The sequence below is a fragment of the Pseudopipra pipra genome, chromosome 3, assembly GCF_036250125.1.
Source record: "Pseudopipra pipra isolate bDixPip1 chromosome 3, bDixPip1.hap1, whole genome shotgun sequence".
In the NCBI taxonomy this organism is placed as follows: domain Eukaryota; kingdom Metazoa; phylum Chordata; class Aves; order Passeriformes; family Pipridae; genus Pseudopipra; species Pseudopipra pipra.
The window spans coordinates 47330927-47350923 of NC_087551.1; the positions used below are offsets into that span (position 1 = coordinate 47330927).

The 19997-nt window shown below is 37.1% G+C and overlaps 1 protein-coding gene across 3 annotated transcripts in view; it reads left to right on the top strand.

Annotated features, from left to right (window-relative positions):
• PRKN (parkin RBR E3 ubiquitin protein ligase) overlaps nucleotides 1–19997 on the top strand; it is a 782243-nt gene that overhangs the window by 481042 nt on the left and 281204 nt on the right. For all 3 annotated transcript variants that reach the window (XM_064648967.1, XM_064648968.1, XM_064648969.1), the window contains one exon: nucleotides 18690–18826. In XM_064648967.1, the coding sequence (XP_064505037.1) occupies nucleotides 18690–18826 (137 nt within the window). The remainder of the gene's footprint in view (nucleotides 1–18689; nucleotides 18827–19997) is intronic.

The following is a 19997-nucleotide window of genomic DNA, read 5'->3' on the forward strand; positions in this document are numbered from 1 at the left end:
AAATACATTTCCTGAGGGCTGCGTATCAGCAATGGGACTCTTTGCTGTACTGAAGATGATGAATTTCATTTGAGAAGATAACTGACAAGATATCAAGCTTATTTTGGCATACCATTTAACATTCAGCTCCAACTGTTGCAACTGCAGAAGTCATTTGCAGATTCCAATGGTGAAAAGGGGAATAAAATGAAATTGTAGCGTAAACTCCTTTTTAGCTATAATTGTTGCTTTTAATAAAATAAATTTGCACAGAGGGAGAAAAGCATAAGGAACAGATTGATTTTCATCTGAGCAGAATTGTAAAAATTTTAATGTAAGTGTATAGATGGGGTAATTAATGCCAAAAAGATACCTTTTCTGAATGCTCAAACTTAGACCAGATTAACTGGCCTAAGACCACTTCCTCATGAAGTGAGTGTTAGTCATGTCTGTGGTAACTTTTTTCAAGCATGTTATGGTTAAGAAAAATGGGTTCCTGAACCTGTGATACCAGTAAGCATCCAGACAATATATTTTTTTGTTGTTGTTTTGGCTGCTGCATGTAGCCTGCTCCCTGGATAATCAGGCAGACATGCTTCAGCTGCTGGTTTCCAGTTGTTGCAATAATGTGCTAACATGCTGGTCCCCTGAAACAGTCTGCTTGTTAACTGTGATGCCCAAAATGCCATCTGGAGTGTTATTCAGACATCTATAATTATTCTGTCTACTTCTATTTGATTGTCTGCTTTGTTCCACTATGCATGTTCTTTATTCCTTTTCATTTTTTCTTTCCTTTTTTTTTTATTTGCTTAGCGTGGAATCATTTTATCCTCTTGTACAACAGTACTAACAACTCTCCCATAAATTTGTTTTATGTAAAGCTGAATATACAGACTTTCTAGAAGTAGTTCTGGGAAACAAACTGCAGAATCTCTCTCTCTCAATTTAGAGTGGAAAAAATAGCATAATAATCACTTTGGCACAGATTAGTAATCATAGAGGAATGAATTCTTTACTTCTTGTCTTTGTCCATTTATACTTGCACATAGTGGATATAAAATATCTCCAATTTATGTGTCAGTGAGTTACACTCTTACTGTAAATGGAAATGACTTTAAGAAGGGCAGGTCAGCATGAAACAGGTTCACAATGCAATGAAGTGGAAAAGGACTTGTAAATATGCAAACCGAATTGTTTGATCACAGTTCATTCTGCTATGTGAAATCACTCTTGAGATCTTGCTAAAAACATGGAAAAAATAATAAAATTAATTTGTTAGGATAACAAGCATATTCTCTAGGGATTTGTTTTGACTTTTCAGTTAGTTGCAACCAGCTAAGAAAAGTGTCAAGCTGAAAATAGAAAATAATATGAAGAAAATAACTTGCATGGTAATAAATGTGCTATGTGAGTTAAACAGAAAAATTAATACATGCATCCCCTATGTATTTTCTACATGATTATATCTTGTTGAAACATGTCAGTATAGGTTCTCGTGATGACAGCATTGTCCCTGCATCACTTGCTGTCTGCTCCTAAACTAGGAAGCATCCAGAGCTTTCTCTGAGCAGCCGTTAGCTCTTCCTTTCGGAGTTTTATGTGATTGGAAAATAGCTGTTGATGCAGGATAGAAAAGGGATGAGAGAGAGTTAAAGGCTTTAATATGATCCCTGATGTGTGCCAGCCCAGGCCAGAGAAGTATGTATGAAGGGTGAGGGGGGTTCATAAATTACCTGGAGATTAATAAATAGTCAGTACTTAATTTTAGTTTCTTGTTCTCAGAGAGTTGAATTTGTAATCCCAGCGCAGCGACTTGCGGACAGTATCTCCATCTAGGGGTAGACCCGAGTATCTCTGTTGACTGAATCTGCTGATGGGGGAAGGGAGGATTTGGGAAATACCCACATCCAGTCTGAGATACAGCTTCAGAATATAAACAAGTGCACTCAAAGCACAGTGCCCTTAGTAGTAGGATGTAGTGGAAGAAGCTGCTTAAAGTAAGAATTCAAAAAATCAAGGCGATTTTTAAGCTTGCTAATATTGCAGTGCTGTGGTCCTATGGCACAGTCCAAACTGGCAGCTGGGAGCTGAACCCTGCCTTGCCAGTGCAAGGAAGTAATCACCTCGCAGTTTGGGCTGTCAGCAAGGCAGGGGCAAAGGAGAAGAGCAGGGTGTTCATAAATGGCCGGCTGTTTCTCTGCAAAATATTGAAGAGTGGCCACTGATTCTTAAGTGTCTTCCATAGCATTAATTTTAAATTTTAGCTGTTACACTTCAGCTAGGCTCATGTAGAGGTCTCTGATAAAAAGAAATACAGGAGCTGAGCTCTCACCCGGAACAGATAGCCTCGTATCCTTTGAGAAAATGATTTTACAGATGCGAGGTGAGGTCACTGGCAGAATGGTATGGGAAACATTGCACTAGGGCCATATAAATTGTACCTGATGTGGAGAGAAAAGGCGTTTTGTTCTTAGACCCTTAACTTTCACGAGCTGCTTTATACACATAGTTATCTTTTTTGTGTCGATGCTGTTTTTTCTTGTCTTTTTAAATAAAAATGCTCTATGTGAAAATGCATCTTTGAGGCTGAAAATATAAGAAAGTAAGACAGTTAGAAAATATTCTGTGATGTTATTGAAGTGACCTTGTTGCTTTCCTTTTCACTCCATCCTCTTTTTTTCCTGAAATAAAATTACTTGAACAAGATAACCTCTCGTATCTTTATAGAAAAATGTGACCTGCTCAGTCAGTTGCCTTTGCAGAGCTCTCTTAGCTTGGGGACAGAGAAAAGGAAAAATGACTGCATGTAAGACTCTAGATTTGAGGTCAGCCATTGTGGCTGACGAATTTAACAGAATTATGTACAGCATTTTCCTCCCCATCCTCCTTCTGATCAAGTGATCCTGAGTAGAAGGAATAACCAGATTAGGGCTTCAACGTGACTATTTGCATTAATGAGCCTGTATGTGCAAGTGGAACGAACAGCCTAGCATTGGCAAAGCTCCAGAGGCCCTAAATCAAAAACCAGAGAAAGGCAGAGAGGGAACAAAAAATACTGTATTCACACACAAGCTATTGGGACAAATATTTGCGCAGTTGTGTCACTGTGGGATGTTTATGATAAAATAATCCTTTTCAGCTCTCCCACCCTAATAACTGTGTGCAGGTTGTCATGGAACAAATTCTTGACTCAACTAATTTATTTTTTTCAAGATAAAGATATTTTCTCAGTGTGGCACAAAATTCCTAGGGCCATTTGAAACAATAAGCATATTTTCCACATTAACACACAGAAAAAATACTGTTGCATAGCACAGCCAAAGTCCAAGCAAGGCTTCTTACACACGATGTGTATAAGTAATAAAACTTCTGAGCTGTGTTGCTGTTTCTATGCGTGTGTGTGCTGTGTGGCAGCCCATTTATGCATTTTCCACTGTGCTGGGGCTTACATCACTGTCGTATTAGTCTAAGCAGAATAGAGCAGATTGTTTATTTTGGTTGAGCTCTGCTTCAGGCTGTAACATCAAATGTAGCTCCTAGAGTGACAAATTCCAATTGCAGTGTCACAGATTAAACAAGGGTACAGAGGAGCCCTGCAAGCGGTTTTGTTTCTCATGGGAGTGAAAGGATACTGTGCTTGCTAAAGTTAGTATATACCATCCCAACATGAACAAAATAAAATAATCCTCTCTTATACCTCTCTTCTGTTTAAATAGTACATTGTCCAGAACCCAGAGCCCTTTTACACACTCTTCAGATTGGGGTTGCAATATTCAGTTATATTTAGTTGTCTTTTATTAATGAACAGTGCAATTCTGCACTACTTTTATGACCTACTGTAATTTTTAGCTTTATTTGTTCTACTGTATTGTAATATCTTATTCACAAAATCACAGACTCAAAAATTGGTTGAGGTTAAAAGGAACATCTGGAGGTCGTCTGTTCCAGGCCCTTGCTCAAGCAGGATCATCTAGTTTGCTAAGACCATTTCCAGGTGGCTCTGGAATATCTCCAGGGATGGAGACCCCACAAATTCTTTGGGCAACCTGTACCAGTTCTTGGTCATCTTCATAGTAAAAATGTTCCTCCTTATGTTTAGACAGAAGCTCCTGTGTTTCAGTTTGTGCCCTTTGCCTCTGGTCCTGTCACTGAGCACAACAGAAAAGTGCCTGACTCCATCTTCTTTACACCTTCCCTTCAGATATCTGTACGTTGATGAGATTCCCCTGGAGCTTTTCTTCCTCAGGATAAACAGTCCCAGCTCTTTTAGCCTTTCCTCCTATGAGAGATGCTTCAATCCATTAATCATTTTAATGGCCTTTTTTGTGGAATCTTTCTAGTAGCTCCATGCCTTTCTTGTACTGGACAGCACAGAACTCGACCCAGCATTCCAGGTGTGTTTCATCAGTGCTGAGTAGAGCAATAGGATCAACACCCCTGCTAATGTAGTCCACAATATCAATAGCTATCTCTGTGGCAAGAGACTGACTCATGTTCAACTCAGTGTCCACCAGGAGCCCCAGGCGCTTTTCTGCAAAGCTGTTTTCTTTCTGTTTGGCTCCCATCATATACTGGTGCCTGGGGTTATTCCTTCTCAGGTGCAGGACTTTGTATTTTTGCCACATACATCGGTCTTACGTGTTGCCTTTGACATCTCAACACATTCAATTCCAAGTAGTCCTTGGGTTTCCTAGCTGAATGCTTGGGCAGTGCTTCCATATTCCTTTCATGTTATCTGATCCTGATTCCACTTTCTATAGACTCTTGTTTTATGTCTCAGTTTTCCTGGTAGCTCCATGTTCATCCGTGTGGGCCTCCTTGTATTTTTGCATGACTTTCAGCATTGAGATGGACCACTGGAGCTTACAGAAAGTGATCCTTCAATATTAACCAGCTTTATTGGACCCCTCTTCCCTCCAGGGCTTTATCTAATGGGACTTCTCCAACTAAATCCTTGAAGAAGCTGAAGTCTGCTCTCCTGAAGTCCAGGGTTGTAATCTTGCATTTTGTCCTGCTTCCTCCTTTCAGGATCCAGAATTCCACCGTCTCGTGGGTACTGCAGCCAAGGCTGTATATTGCACTGCACATGGTTTATGTGTAGGGTGATTAAGTGTCACCTCTACTGTGGAGCATTAATATTACCATCAGAAAACATTTGAACATTTGCTTCTCAGAAACAGGTGCATTAGCCTTATCTCAGCTAGACTTTTCTGCAATATCCATGACAGATAAGAATAGTGACCTTTTAGAATATAAGATGGTTATACAAATAACTGTAGCAAATAATAAAAGAAAAGCAAGTGAATTGAATAAAATGGCTAGGTATGAGTTGCTCAAACTTTTTAGGTGTCCTCTTTGCCCGTTTCAAAGACAAGTATTTTTGTAATAGGTCTCCTTTCATCTTATCTTTAAAATGTGCACTGCCGTTACCTGTAACACCTGACTGAAGATTTTGTCCTCCTTAAGACTGTTCCATTAACATGTGCTATTTTTATGGCAATTTCCCAGTTGTTCCACTTGTGACCCGTTATTTGAGAAACATCATGAGAGAGTTGCAGATACCTTGTTTACCAGAAAATTTTGACCTCCCACTGATTTTACAGCTGACTACAGTTTCACTGTCCTCAGTATGTAGTCAGTTACAATTAATGCAGAACTAAGCAAAATTAAAATTAGACCCCATCCTCTGAGTACAGATAAGAATCTCGACAAGGTTGCTGGAGCTCTTCACCTTTCAAGGTACATAACAAATGTCTCCCATGCAATTCACAGCATGTACAGGATGTTGAAGGTCATGTGGGCATCTGTAGCTTTTAAAGATGTACAGCTTCATTTCCACCCCCCAAACTCTCCCACACACCCTCCAGCAGTGTATATTTAAAGCATAACCAACCTTATCATCCAACTATTAGGTAAACAAAAGATCTTATTTCATGATACAGCTTCTCAAAAATTGAATACTAAAAAGTAAAAAGTTTCTTGGTAGTTAATTGAATGTAAAATTAAATGTGAATAACACTGAGAAGAAATCCTTTGACACTGTACAACATGCTGTGTTTATCATAAATTAATTTAAAACTGTTACCAATGTGTTTCTAGAAAATTGGAGTTTGTTCAGTAAATACAGAATCAGTCTAATAAGAAAAGTGTCATGTAGCATCACTTTCATGGCAGGGTCGTCTTCTTTTGTTGGACTAGATTACTGGCCCCAAAGAAACTGAAGATCATAAAGCTGGCCTTGATTTGAAAACAAGAGGTGAAAGTAGAACTACAGAGCTGTTGAAGGAGGAATCTGGAGGATAAAGAGAGAAAAAAAGTAAATAGTAGAGAATTAATCTTGGAGGGAACCGGAGTTGTTGCAGGGAGTGCTTCATTTATTCAAATGATGGAAGAACTAGCTGCTGAAAGTGTTGTATCTGTCAATGGAAGATACAGGAAAGTATCTTTTAAAAGAAAATAGCTACAAATGCATGAAATAAAGAACTAGCTAGCCCTGTGTTTAGATCTCTGGGATGTCTCTGTAAAGTGGAGTAAGTAAATGTACAGACACAGAAAGAGGAGCAAAGACTGAAACTGTGACTAGGGGCATGCAAACAAAATTCTTCATGCTTTTTATATGCATGTATTTAATTGTGAAGTTCATGATTCTATATTTTCAGTTCTCTCTGTTACAAGTAGTTGATGTTAGAATCACAATACCTCAGCAGAGATCAGGGATATTTTTTCTGTTGTCAGCTGACATGTCAAGGTGGTTTTTTTAGCTGTTATGTTCACAGAGTGCAGGACACAGATATTTCTACACTTCTGTCACTTCATGTTTAACTTTAAAAGGAATATGTGAAGCGGAATTGGAAGATATGTAAGCAGCTGACATGTCATATGCACTTGGAAATGTGTCCTGAATACTAACAGTGTTGCTTCTAATCCGATAAACCTCACCCCGTGTAACAAGGCTGTCTGTAGTGAGGCCAACCCTCAAATAAAAAGGTCCTTTACACAAGTACACTGAAACCCTGTATAGGCACTATTTATAAAACCTGTGTCGCTCCAGTGCTCAGCTGAGCACGTGTGGTGTGGTGATTCAGAGCGCCAGGAGGCTGCTGCGTTTCTGATGCCACAAGACAAGGAAATGTCATTGACTTCTCACACTTCGCCAAAGCAGACTGGGGTTCAAGGGCTGCTCTCTTCAATAGCTCGTGTTTAGAAACAGAAGGCAAACCTAATGAATCACACATGGCTGAACGGATCACTGTCAGGCTAGCTAATGTAAGACAGAGTGGGAAACATAATTGCTACCTTATATAATGGGGAATGTGTGAGTCAGTTTTGATAAGAATTGGCCCGAATATTCTTGGGAAGATCAATCATCCTCACAGGGTTTGGCTGTTTCTGGAAGAGCTTTGTATTGAATCCATACACTTGGATTGATGACTATTCCTAGTAATTGTCATTTCAGGGATTGTATTTGTTTTGGTTGGTTTTGGTTTTTGGTGTTTTTTGTTGGGTTGGTTGGTTTTGGGGTTTTGGTTTTGGTTTTGGTTTGTTCCTTTGTTTTTTCCTTCTCGGTCTGCACATTGCCTGCAGGGTATGAAGTTGCCACAAAGGAGGAATGAAGAAGAATTAGCTCCAGTACCTGAAGCAGAATCAGCTCCAGTACCTGTTAGCCAAAGATGTAATTGCTAGGAAGCCTGGCATGGATGTAGTACTGTGAGCATCCTAAAAATGGTGCTTTATTGCACTTAAAGCTTTAACTTGGTTGATGAACTTTTATTCTCTCTGATTCTAAATTCTAAATAAGGCCAGGCAGAGCATAGCAGTGAGATTCACTGGCCTTAACCAGTGCCCCAAACCCCTGAATAAGTAGTATGAAAAAGATTTTTATTGTGATGTTTGGAGTGGAGGGGGAAAGGTATGGGTTTTACAGATAAGGAAGTTTGGGTAAAACTTTTCTAAGTTAATTTTATTTCAAAATTGAAATTGCTGTCATCCTCCCCTTAAAAATGCAAATATGTCCAATAAATGCTAAAGCAGAATGTTTTCCACATAAAATAAGCAGATGTACAGGTGCAAACATGTTTTCTATATGCAGCTGCTGTGCAATTAATTTTTTTTAGTTGTGATTAAGACACCTGGTCTGCTCCTGTCAATATAAGATACTATTTTTCACACAGAGTTATATCTTTGTAGTTATTCAAAGATGTGTAAGACCAAATTGTGGTCGGATACAGTAAATGACATTTTAGCAATTGATTATAAGCAAACAGAATCAGATCTAGGAAAGAAGTGGCAAAAGTCTTAACTTTTCTAATAGTCATTTTGGAAACTTAACTGCCAGTGTTCTGTGTAGTTTTTTCTTTGCCCTCATATAATTTTTCTTTTGCAGACTGCAACCAAATGCATTTCTGTCATAACTTCAGAGAAGCAGCACCAAATTTCTACCAGATTCAGTCTCTGCTTTCGTGTTAATCAAAGTCTATGCTATGTTCATCTGTTTAGATATAAATGGGGCTGAGCTCAAGACAGCACCCTATCTCTCAAAGAAAGCATAAATCCTCTGCATGAACTACTTTCAAATACATGACATGACACCGAGAGGAGGATGTATGACTTAGACAAGTTTGTTCTCTTACTGTCCCCACTTGTTAACATAATTTGCACAGCTGCATTTTTACATGCCCTCCAATTCTCATCACTGAATTTCAAGGTTTTCTTCATCATTACCAGAAAAGTTTATGTCTTTGTGAGACCAGAGTTTGACAGTAAATGATATATATGCTAGAAAATACATGAATTTAAATTATTTAAAAATTAAATATCAAAAATCTATTGACATTTCCTTTCTGAATATTGTTACATGTAAACTCAGTAATAGTGTAGTTGAATAATGTTTTACATGAGCCATGTACATGAGTTGTAACTTAGAATATGGAATTTAATATGCCATAGAAGTTTTTGCAGTTTATTCTGTGAATGGAGCCATCCACCATGTGGCCTTTTAGATTGTTTTGAAACATATCAAAGGAATGAGACTCACTTCATAGTTAAAGCTTTTTCCTCAGCATCTCTAAGGGTTTCGAACCAGGAAATCTGCATTCATGTATTCCAGTTTTTCCCCTTATTTTATCTGACAGAATCTACAGACTACAGTCTACCAAATGTACTTTTCTCTTGATTGCTAACACAAAAACACCCCTGTTTATTTTTTACCATGCACAATCTTAATCTCAGAGGTTATTTCTGCATGGCATCTAAAGTAAAAACCAAAATCCAATCAAGTAATTTCCCTTTGTCCTGATTTGTTTGGCATTTTTTTGAAACAAAGTAGGTAAATGTCATTCTCTTTTAAGCAATGATGATTTTTTAAGAACTTGTGACTATAAAAACTCTAAAAAATATACCATGGAGTACAATTTTCATATATAATATTTGAAATTATTAGAAAAAGGACTTTAGTATGAATGTTTCGCTTAATAGTAAAGGATAGGGACTGGTGAGTGATCTAATTTCCAATGTTCATTGGTAAATACCAAGGTGGGGTTACATTTTTTTCAAGTGCTGTTCTATAATTTGAAACAGAGAAAATGCAGGAATTTCAGAAACATTTCTATTGGGAAATGTTTGTTATTTCAGTCTACATTTTGAATTAAGTGATGCTTTCTTGTTTGTTTGTTTTGTCAGTATGTTTTGAGTAATAATGTATCTCGCTTTGTTCCCTGAACAAAAGAAGGAAGGGTTTTGTCACAGAGTCCAAATGTATTCCTTGGACACATTTTAGTGTACAGATTCTTAGGGCTCAGCCAGCTGTTAGACCCCATATACAAATATACTCTCTTTGTCATTGTAATGGAAGGAATCCACCATTTGTAATGAAAGCTTCCTTTGTATAGTTTATGGTTTTATTAGCCTGTGAATAGGTGGACCATGAAGTTAAGTAGTGATATTATCCATAAGCGTTGCAGGGCATCCCCAGGATATTATATCACGTGTTAAATGAGTTTTATTTATTTATTACTATGTAAAGTATTGGTTTCCTTGTTTTCCATTCTATTTCCTTACTCTTTTTACTACTCTTTTTTTTCCGATAGCTAGACTGTAATCCAGACCCCAGCTAGATATGGTGTGTCAAGGGAATGGTCAAAAGAAAATTTAAGGTAAAAAGAAACTTACCTTAGTAAATGCCCACTAATATTTTTGAATTTATCTTTCTTATTCTTTATTTCTCTGAAATACTGGGATATGTATCAAATTTCTACCTATAATCTGTCTTCTCTCCCAAGGCCAGGTTACTTCTTCTAACAGAGAGAGAGTGTAACAGAGGAGTCAGTATGAATAATCTCTGTGGGAATGACCTAGGTGTTCTGGGATAGACATGAGATGTGAGAAATATTCATTAGTGCTGACAATTGTGGCTATTATATAGCATCCAAGAAAGTTGTAGATTTGTCTTGCTTTGTCCTCTTAAGGCAAATACTCAATGAGGACAAGGAAGAGGTAAGATGAAAAATCCATACTCCTTTTCCCTCACCATTTGTCAGTCCGTGTAAGTAGCTAAGTGTGAGGTAGGCAGTAAACTGTTTCATCAAAGCAAGGGAAAGTTGGACCAAAATGAAGTATTAGTGATGCTTCCCGAGACATATGCCCTTTTGGAAACACTCTTTTTCCAGCAAGTGTCTTCATATAAGTTCTGTGACATTCACTATTTCATTAACTAAAAACCTGATCTGCTTAAAGAACAGAGGAAATGCCACCACAATTTTTTTCTTACAATGTGTTTTCTTTCATAAGTTAGTTCTTGTTGGCATCACAAACAGCTTGCACAGGATTTTCAGAGATGATATTGTAAAACAGTATTATGAATACCCTTTCTTCCATTCCTGCAATATTCAGTAAGTGCAGAAGAGGAACAAATCTCACAAGTGCCTATTAGTTATTGTCTTTCACCTATATTTTGTGTATTGTTCAGATATCAAGATCTGGAATTCTATAGAAATGCAATATTATACTTGGATTAATGACAGTCTTCCGAAGTGTTGCACAATTTATTAGGTCAGGTAGGGAGAATATTTTTCCAGAATACTTCTGTACAAAGAGCAGTACATTACCTGAGACCTAATAGAAACGGTAATTCCTTGAAAGAACAGGCACAAAGAGGACCAGCCAGCCTCCAAGTAGGCAGTACAAAACTAATGAAAATGTGTGCTGAGATTAAATAGAAAACAGCCACCTAAAATTATTCGAGCTTCCAGAGTCCTCTTTTGAGTTTTTATCTATAAATCGTTAGAATTTTTCTGCATATTTTTATTGGCCCAGTTACAAATTCAGAAATTATACTTCCCAAACTTTATAATAATTTGTTTGGTTTTACAACTTAATTTGGGTGTGGGAGTATGTGGTGTTTGTTGTTTCTTTTCCTGGTTAGAAAGCTGATTCCATTTACTCTTTTATGTACTGGAGGTTGACATGCAGGGAAAAGATGGAGGAGGTTAATGAAATTTAAACATGGAGTTGCGTGCATGTTTGGGCATTTAAATTCCACAGGTGTGACAAAAGGCCATAATAAGATCAGAAACAAAAATTCACAATATGAATATGACATAAAGAAGCCATCTTCACTGCTAGTATAATTTTCTATAATTTTCGCAAACTATTTTCTTCAGATTTTTAAGGGTAATTGACTACTTTGTACACTTAAAATCTGCCAAGTCAGAATGCTTTCTATGAGACTTACTAGCCCAAGGCTTGCTCTTCTTCCCTTTGAATGGAGATGCTGATGTAGGAGGTGTTCTCAGATAATTGCACCCTCTTATGTCTTTCTTTCCTCTCCCCTCTTCTCCCCTTCTCTCTTTCCTTTTTTCCCAATCTTTATTTCTTTTATATATATTGAGGAATACAATCCAAAAGGTCATGCTCCAGGGTGTATTTTCAAAGCTAACTGGAACAGAATAACTGAAATTTACACAGTGGTGACAGACTGTATCCAAAAGTCCTGGTCCCTCCTGGAGTCCCAGGGAATGAAGAGTATAATATGATAACATGCCTTAAGATTATATCCAATATTCTTTTCCTGTGGCATAAGAACATTTGCTGCCAATGTTAATTTTACTAGCATAACTGTAGAAAGTAAAACCAAATAAGGTTTCAATTCTTGAAAGAAATCAATGGGACCTCAGTAGATCCAATGGGACCAATCAGTAGAATAAGAAGCCATTAGGGTGCAAAGGCATTTTGACTTTTTTCGTTTATTCATTCTTAATTCCTGAAAGATCACATGGTGCTGTTTGTACAGGTTGAGTTAGCTCTTCTTCCTCTTGTTGTGATATTCTATCATTCTCCCAACTTCATTAGTTGCCTTGATGATTTTTTTTTCCTGAAAACCAAACTAGACTGATTTCTGACTATGTCTCTAATCTATCAAACTCAAGTATCTCTAGTCAGAAAGTTAGGAGCCTGTGAAAGGAAGGATCCTTGGGCAAACTGCTATAGACTGTCAGTGATATGCAGTTTTGACTGTGCTGCTAAATGCTGGGTGCTGCCTCGGGGCATAGGAAAATCTGCTGTGAGCCAGCCGAAATCCAGGGAAGCGTGAAAGCAGCATTTGCCAGCCTTGGGTAGCAAAAGCTGAGGGTACAAGTGACATGGGTTTGGAAGGTCACTGCATACAAAAGAGCCAGTATGGATGAATTGGTTCACAATAAGCTGGAGGTCAGCAAGCTACAAAGGGTAACCAGCAAGCTTGGGTTAGGGCAGTTCATGGGCTGCTTGCTTTGTTCACATTTGTCATCTTTTGCTTCCATTGCTGAGATCTTTTCCTTTTCTCTCCACTGGAGCATTGGTGAGGTATTAAAAGGACAGATGAAGGAAAAGGAGCAGGTTCTACTGATCTGCTTTCAAAGCATGACTGATTTATTAGTTATTTGCTGTGCAGAGGAGCACTGTAAACAGCTAATCTGATTGATTACAGGAAGTTTCTCCTCCAACCCAGTGACTGTCTACTCCTGATATGGTAAGATTCAACTGTTAGTCCAAGGGTGGTTATTGTGTCTGAACATGGAGCTCATACAAGGCATGTCTGAGCAAGCAGGCATAGCACATGTATAATACCAGGTGCTAATATGAATGTACCACTACATGTAACATAGAATTCCCTTGCCTGTGTCCTCAGGAGGCAGATGCTGTTGCCTGCCACAGTGATCAGAGTTTTATAGGCAATAAAGTGTGTCACTTCCATAGCCTGGAAAAAACCTTAACAACAGAGTTAACAGGAACACTGCTGAAAGGAGTACTTGCCATCATGTGTACTAATTTTAAGCATGCCTGTTTTTCTCTCTTATATTCTGGTTTATTACTGTCAGGCTGTTTCGGGGTTCTGGCCTCTTGGCGCTGCCTTCCAATAGAAATAAGAAACATGAAAGCACATTTTAGAGGAAAACATGTAACATAATAGAAGAGAAAATAGGTCAGATTTCACTTGCTGATGCCCCTTTAAGTTAACAGCTGTGGATCAGAATACATTTTTGTACAGAAGCACAGCCAGAAAATTTAAGCACACATAGTGATGTCACATGCTGTTCATAACCTTCACTTCATGACCTTTGATGCATTGTGTAGCAAGTGATCAAAGACAAAAAAAAAAAAATCTTTTTTTGTTGTTGTTCTAAGGGATTTAACGGGTCAGTTTTGTGATAATACTGTGTTTATGTATACTGAGTTTTTTGATTAGCATAGTCTGTGTAAAGATTTATTTTTATCCCTTAGGAAAGGAAAAGCAGGGATGTACTTTTTTGTGGTCCTAAAAGTCTGTGAAAAATGGATACTTCACTGCAAAGTCATATCAGTGATATTTCTTTCTTAGTACTTTATAATTTTTTCTTTTCTCTTGTAAGGTCTTGATACCCATTTTAGATGCCTACTCTTTCGTAAATATTTGGGGCCTGCATTGTTACTTACAGGTTGCCTGCAACTGCACTATTTCTATTCATAATCACATATTGCTCATTAGAAAGCAAGATTTGCTGCTGTACTTTCCTCCAAACTGCGTAAGTTCTAAATCATAAATCACTGTGGTAATTTTTCTATATTTTCTATATTCCTATTTTATATACGTAGTAGCATCTTTCTAATGGATTTTAGTAACATATTCGATGAAAAAGTACTTGGAAATATTTTCATGGTAAGAAAACCATGCACTTAAACCGTCATAAACTGGCAATTCTTTCCATAGTTTTGAATAAGATGGTGTAATGTATGTGGTAGACAGGAAAGCCAGATGTGACACCAGCTTTGTATGAATTAAAAGACTATATTCTTCTTATATATGGTTCTATGAGGAAGCCATGTGATGGATGAATAATTTGGCTTATTTAGACACTGTAATTCCATTCTGCAACAAGGGTAGAGCCCTTGCTACCTTGAGCAGGGCAGCAAGGACAGTATTTCTGTTTAATTACTTTGATTGTTTATGAAGCAGAAGAGTGCCTGTAGTGTCTGTGTCACCAAAGTTTATACTTTCCTTTTTTTTTTTCTTTACACATTTTTTTCAGTGATTCACCTTTTCTTGAATGCTATTGACCTGAAACTTAACAAAAATCCATTTCGGAATGACATAGAGATCCATTTATAAATGAAATTATTTCATGGTACTTATATAGAAAGCTTTTTGAAGTGCAGGAAGATTTCCAAAGTGGAAAAATGTGCTAGAAATGCAGAAGTGTGTTATGATAAATATAGTACTTACAGGTGGGGTTAAAGGCTGTGATATAGCTGTGTGCATTCATATTTATTTACTGCACAGAAATGAATCCCACATGGCTGTTTTTGCTTCGCTGACTGTAATCCCAGCAAGGCAGCCTTACAGACATCTGGTAAGGTTTTCTTATTATTATTTGGTTAAGATTTTGAGATTGAGGTGAGAAAAATCCAACTGTCACCTAGAAATGACCTCAAGGGGGTTTCACAGATTTGTCCAATGTGATTTTCACATATTACTGCAGGCTCAAATATATTCCTTGCTCTGAAGTGCTTCAGACTGTGACTACTCACATTTTCTAAAAAAATAATGGTCTGAAATTTGTGGTGTGCTGTTTAACGTTTATTGAGTCTAGTTTTTTTCAAAATATGAAAAGACCAAGCAAGGGACTAATTGCCCCATGTATTTTTCTGTAGCCATTGAAAGACACATCAACTTATCCACTGTTATGTCTACAAATAATTCCTTATGCTAAGTAGCACCTCACATGCATAGCCATTGGACTCACTATCAATACACTAATAATCCTCATGAGATTTTGAGATATACTAGAACAATTTATTTTCCAGAGGCCTTCTTATCTTAAGTAAGATCAAGTCTTCATATCTTTATTTAGCTGGTATACTGTGGTAGTCTACCTGAAAATTATCGGCATCTTGCTGCTTTGGGGAGAAGGAGGAAAGAGTGTACGGACCAGAAAGCCCTTCCATCTGTGCTGTTTTTGTGCTACACAGTTATCCAACAGTAGTAACATGAAGCAGAAACATTTAGGGTCTCCTTTCTTTTTCATTTAAGGCAATGCATGCTGATAAAATTCTAATGAAAAGGAATCTGAGCACAAGAGCGAGTGACTTATTATGGAAATTTCCAGTGATGCATTATAATGTTGGATTTTCAATTTTTAAAAGTGGTTACAATCCTAATTGGTGAACAAAAAGGACCAATTTATCCCTTGCTGTGAGAAACATTTTTCTTATATATTATTCTCATGAAGCCTCTAATTCAGCCAAACACATTATGTAAATGGAACCTGTGAGATACCTTCTAAAATATATATCAGATTTACATTACTAGCCAAATGTTAGATCGAGCAAAGGCCCTTGTTACACTATATGGCAATTTTTTTTACTTTCATAATACTCCTTTCTAAAATAAATTGTGTTTGGTTCAAGCAAGGCTTCTATCAATAATTCTTGGAGTTATCCTAAATGAGTATTTACTAGCTTCATATGGGCATTATGAGCATAATAGTTACATCTTCATCTTTACTGATCTCAGGAACAAGACTTTTATGCCTCTTTTAAACTAGAATTACGTTCCTTTGATACAAAATCTGCAAATGTTGGAGTGCAGTGGTTGTTCCAATGCCAAATGAATTTTGATAAATTTGTAGTGCATACAGATTGAGTTTCTCAAAACCTTACGACACAGATACCATGGGCTACAAAATTAGTGGACAGTGTAACAGTGTGTGTTTTGTGACAGTCAGAACCCAGGTTTATATCTATCTTGTACACATTGCTTGGAGTCTGATAGTGTTAAAAAGTAGCATGTTTTAAGATTAACATTGTTCCTAAAGATGCAGTTTAAATGTGTACATATATGGCTGTGCCCTTTCTGGACAATATAAGTTTGATTTCAAACAGTTTTAATACATTAAGAAGAAAAATCAATTACCAGAAAATAATTTACAGTAGAAACTGATCATAGTAGTTCATTTGCATAATGAAGTGCTATTAGTCTTGGTTTCATACAAGTTTAGGCGGAAATATTAATTAACACCGTTTTCACTTCTGGCCTGGGTTCTTTAAGATGCTCCACTTTTGATGGCTTTCTCTTGTGGATCTCACCCCACACATGAGATACATTTTGTATTTGAAATGAAGGTCAGAGAAATGTGAATTTAGAACCAGGGAACTTCCCTTGAAACTAGAAAATATACTCAAGATACAGACACAATAAAAAAGAGCAATTAACCCTAGAAGTAAGGTGTCCATTAAAGGTATGGGCAAATTTGATTATAGCTGCATTTCAGGAAGAAAACTTTCATGTGTTTTTCTAAAGGTTACATTTGACAGGTTAGCCATGGGGACTTTTGCACTGTCAGGACTAGATAACTACTCCTCCACTTCTCTGTAATGATTTTGGGGCCATCCAGAGCTAAACTGATATAGATGAGCTTCTCATTTTGCCTTACAGCTGTCTTTTTAAAATTATTATTTGGTACATTCAGAACAGCAAGTGGGCAACTAATAAGGATTAGTAACGGGGAGGTTTTATTTAATTCAGTTTTTAAGCTGCTTTATTCAACAAAATCCTTAAAACACAGAGATTATATTTTTGGAGATACCAACACTCTACCATGAATACTATAGTATGTGCAAAGTTAAAACATATTTTCATGGAAGATTAAATGCTGTATCTAAATATAGTATCTGAAATTATTGATTACATTTTGAAGTTGTATTCCCACACTGAGGGCTTGGTGTTTTACTGTTCCAGTCAGTTTTCAAAGCGTCATCTAGCAGGTTTTATAGAGGATATATCTGTGTTGCTAAATCTAATCTTTTATCACAAATCTTGCTGTATTTGATGTATTTTAATATCTGTCTCATGGATTACCATGAATGTGTGAGAATTCCCCCCTTTGTTTTTAAAAATAATTATTTTTCCTCCTAGTTACTAAAAAAATTTAACTGTGTTAAATTTCTACCTGTGTTTGCTCACGGGCAAATTAAAGGAGTAAAGTAATTCAGGATTTGAATGGGTGTCTCGCTGTTGTGTTCAGCTTAACATCCCTCTCTTTATTTTTCCAATTTTGAGACTTGAGGTCTCAAAATAGTCCTGAAGGATAAGAGATAAGCAAGCAGGATTGTCGAACACGCATTACTTTGGAATTGACAGTTAAGATACATCCATCAGGAGTTAGCAGAAGATAAATTACATTAGAGCAAATCCGTTAGGTTAATTCAGTGTGTTCCTGCAGTGAAGGCACATTTCATGCGTATGTAATATTTTCTGTATTACTCAATTTTTCTTTGACCTCCAGTGTACTGGTCCTGGGCAGGATTTTTGGAACCACTGCCTCTCATTGCTCTGACCACCACTAGAGGGAGAGTTTCTGAGTGCAGGCCAGCTCAGGAATAAAACTGTTTGTCCTCACTCCTTCCAAGTGTTTTCTCTCTGTATGTCCATAAGCAGTATTCTGTCAAGCTCAGGATAGCCATATTTAGTTGTCTCTGTGGCAGGTGTCTGAACTTCTATAGTGGTCCGTGGAGACTTAGTCAATACAGACAATGGAGCCAAGCTGGTGATTCAGCTCACCCTAATACAGACACCTGGAGGCTGATGAGCTCCAGCCTCCATTAAGTATATTGACTGTAGCAGGAATTTCTCACTCAGCATATGGGTTGGTATTTATATACAGCACTTAAGTTTAGGTGTCTCTTTCTCAGATGAATCCCATACCTCTGAACAGAAGCTGAATTACTTTACTCATTATTACTGAGGGAATGCCCTCTATGCAGAGTTCAAATGGTGGCCTTGAGAGACTGAAGGCACAGGGTGGTCTTCACAAAATCCTATTTAGTTTTCCTAGCTGGTTACATTTCTATTTTATCCTACCTATCACCATTTGATGTTTTACCATATGTGATCTTTCCTCACCTTGCACAAAGGATTGCTGTTACTAAAGCACTTTTCTTGCTTCTTTCCAGTTTTCAGTTTCAAAGTTTCAACTTTCAGTAAAAGCTTAACTTCCATTTCCTCATATCTGATTCATTTTAGAAACCATCTCTTTTTAAAAGTGCTGCAATATGCCAGGCTAAATTCTAATTTAATGTATGTGATAACCTTGAGCATTATGAATGAAAAAATTATTATTAAATTATAAGTTTGAAGTGAAGCTTTTTGTGGAGTTCAGTCCAGTCCTTGCTCATCATTTTCACTGTTTTGTTTTTAACAGGAGTCCTGTGCTTGTGTTCCAGTGTGTGCATCGCCATGTCATTTGCCTGGACTGTTTCCATTTGTACTGTGTGACTATGCTGAACGACCGTCAGTTCATCCATGACCCGGAGCTTGGCTATTCCCTCCCTTGTGTAGGTATGTTTGTATGTTTCAGATGACTTTTTTTTTTTTAAAATTTATGTGATTTTGATTTCAGAGTAAGTTTTTTTTTAATCACTTATTAGTTTTGAGGGTATCAGTGGAATTATACTGCTTTCATAGGAGTTGTTTTATTTCTTGGAGAAAATATTTGAATATGGAAGTGGTTCTTGCTAAGCAAGCGAACTGGAGAATTAACTGGATTCCAAAGGGTGTTTCTTTTAAAATCAAATGTATACTTTCTTCACATTAGTATTTTATAATCATGAAGTGCAAGCAGATGATAGCATTGTCCTCTGGTTAAAAAAACCCGAAACACCTTCACCTCCACATTTTCACTTTCAAATTAAGTAAATTATTAACTTTCCTGGCCTAAGTATTAATAAAAAAGGGCTGCAATGGGAATTTTAAATCACCTTCCTGGTGATAAAGTTATTACTACTAATTCTCACCTCACTGAATGAAATGTAGATTGCTCTGAGAAGATGGCAGGTTACATGTTTTACCTGAGTAGGAAACAAAGTTTGACTTAACTAAATGAAGGCTTAAACAGAATATGGAAGATTTATTTTGAGAACTGATTCAATTACACTGGCATGTTGGCTGCAAAATTGTCAAAAATTTTGCTGTGAAGAAATATATTCTATATATGGAATTCTTTTTTCCTGTTCCTAATTTTGAATGTGTGCATATATGTTTGTCACAAGTCCTGTATTGTGGTATGAGAATAGTTTTCCAGCATATTAGAAGCTGAATAGGAGATGGGTTTGCGTGGTTACCTGAATGGCTGACAAGTAAGTTTCAAAACCCACTAGATGGGAGAAAAATTGACAAAATTTCTTAGGACAGTAGCATCTACTTAACCTGAGAACATGCCCTGAGCGTATTGAAAGTACATTAGTAAGAACTGTTTAAAATTATTTATTTTTTATTGCTTCAAGAGCGAACGAGCAATGTATCTTCACATTTCACTAGAACTGCTGTTTATGTGCTGTCTTGCCAGGTCTCATTTTATTTCCCCCACAACAGTTCACTCTGCTACTGCATTTACGCACTGATGTCATACTGCACAAAACACTTTCTAATGTTGTGTAGGAAAACTTGTCATGAGAAACTGAACAATGCTCTTTCCTCGACCTTAACATTGCTGTAATACCATGTGGTTAGT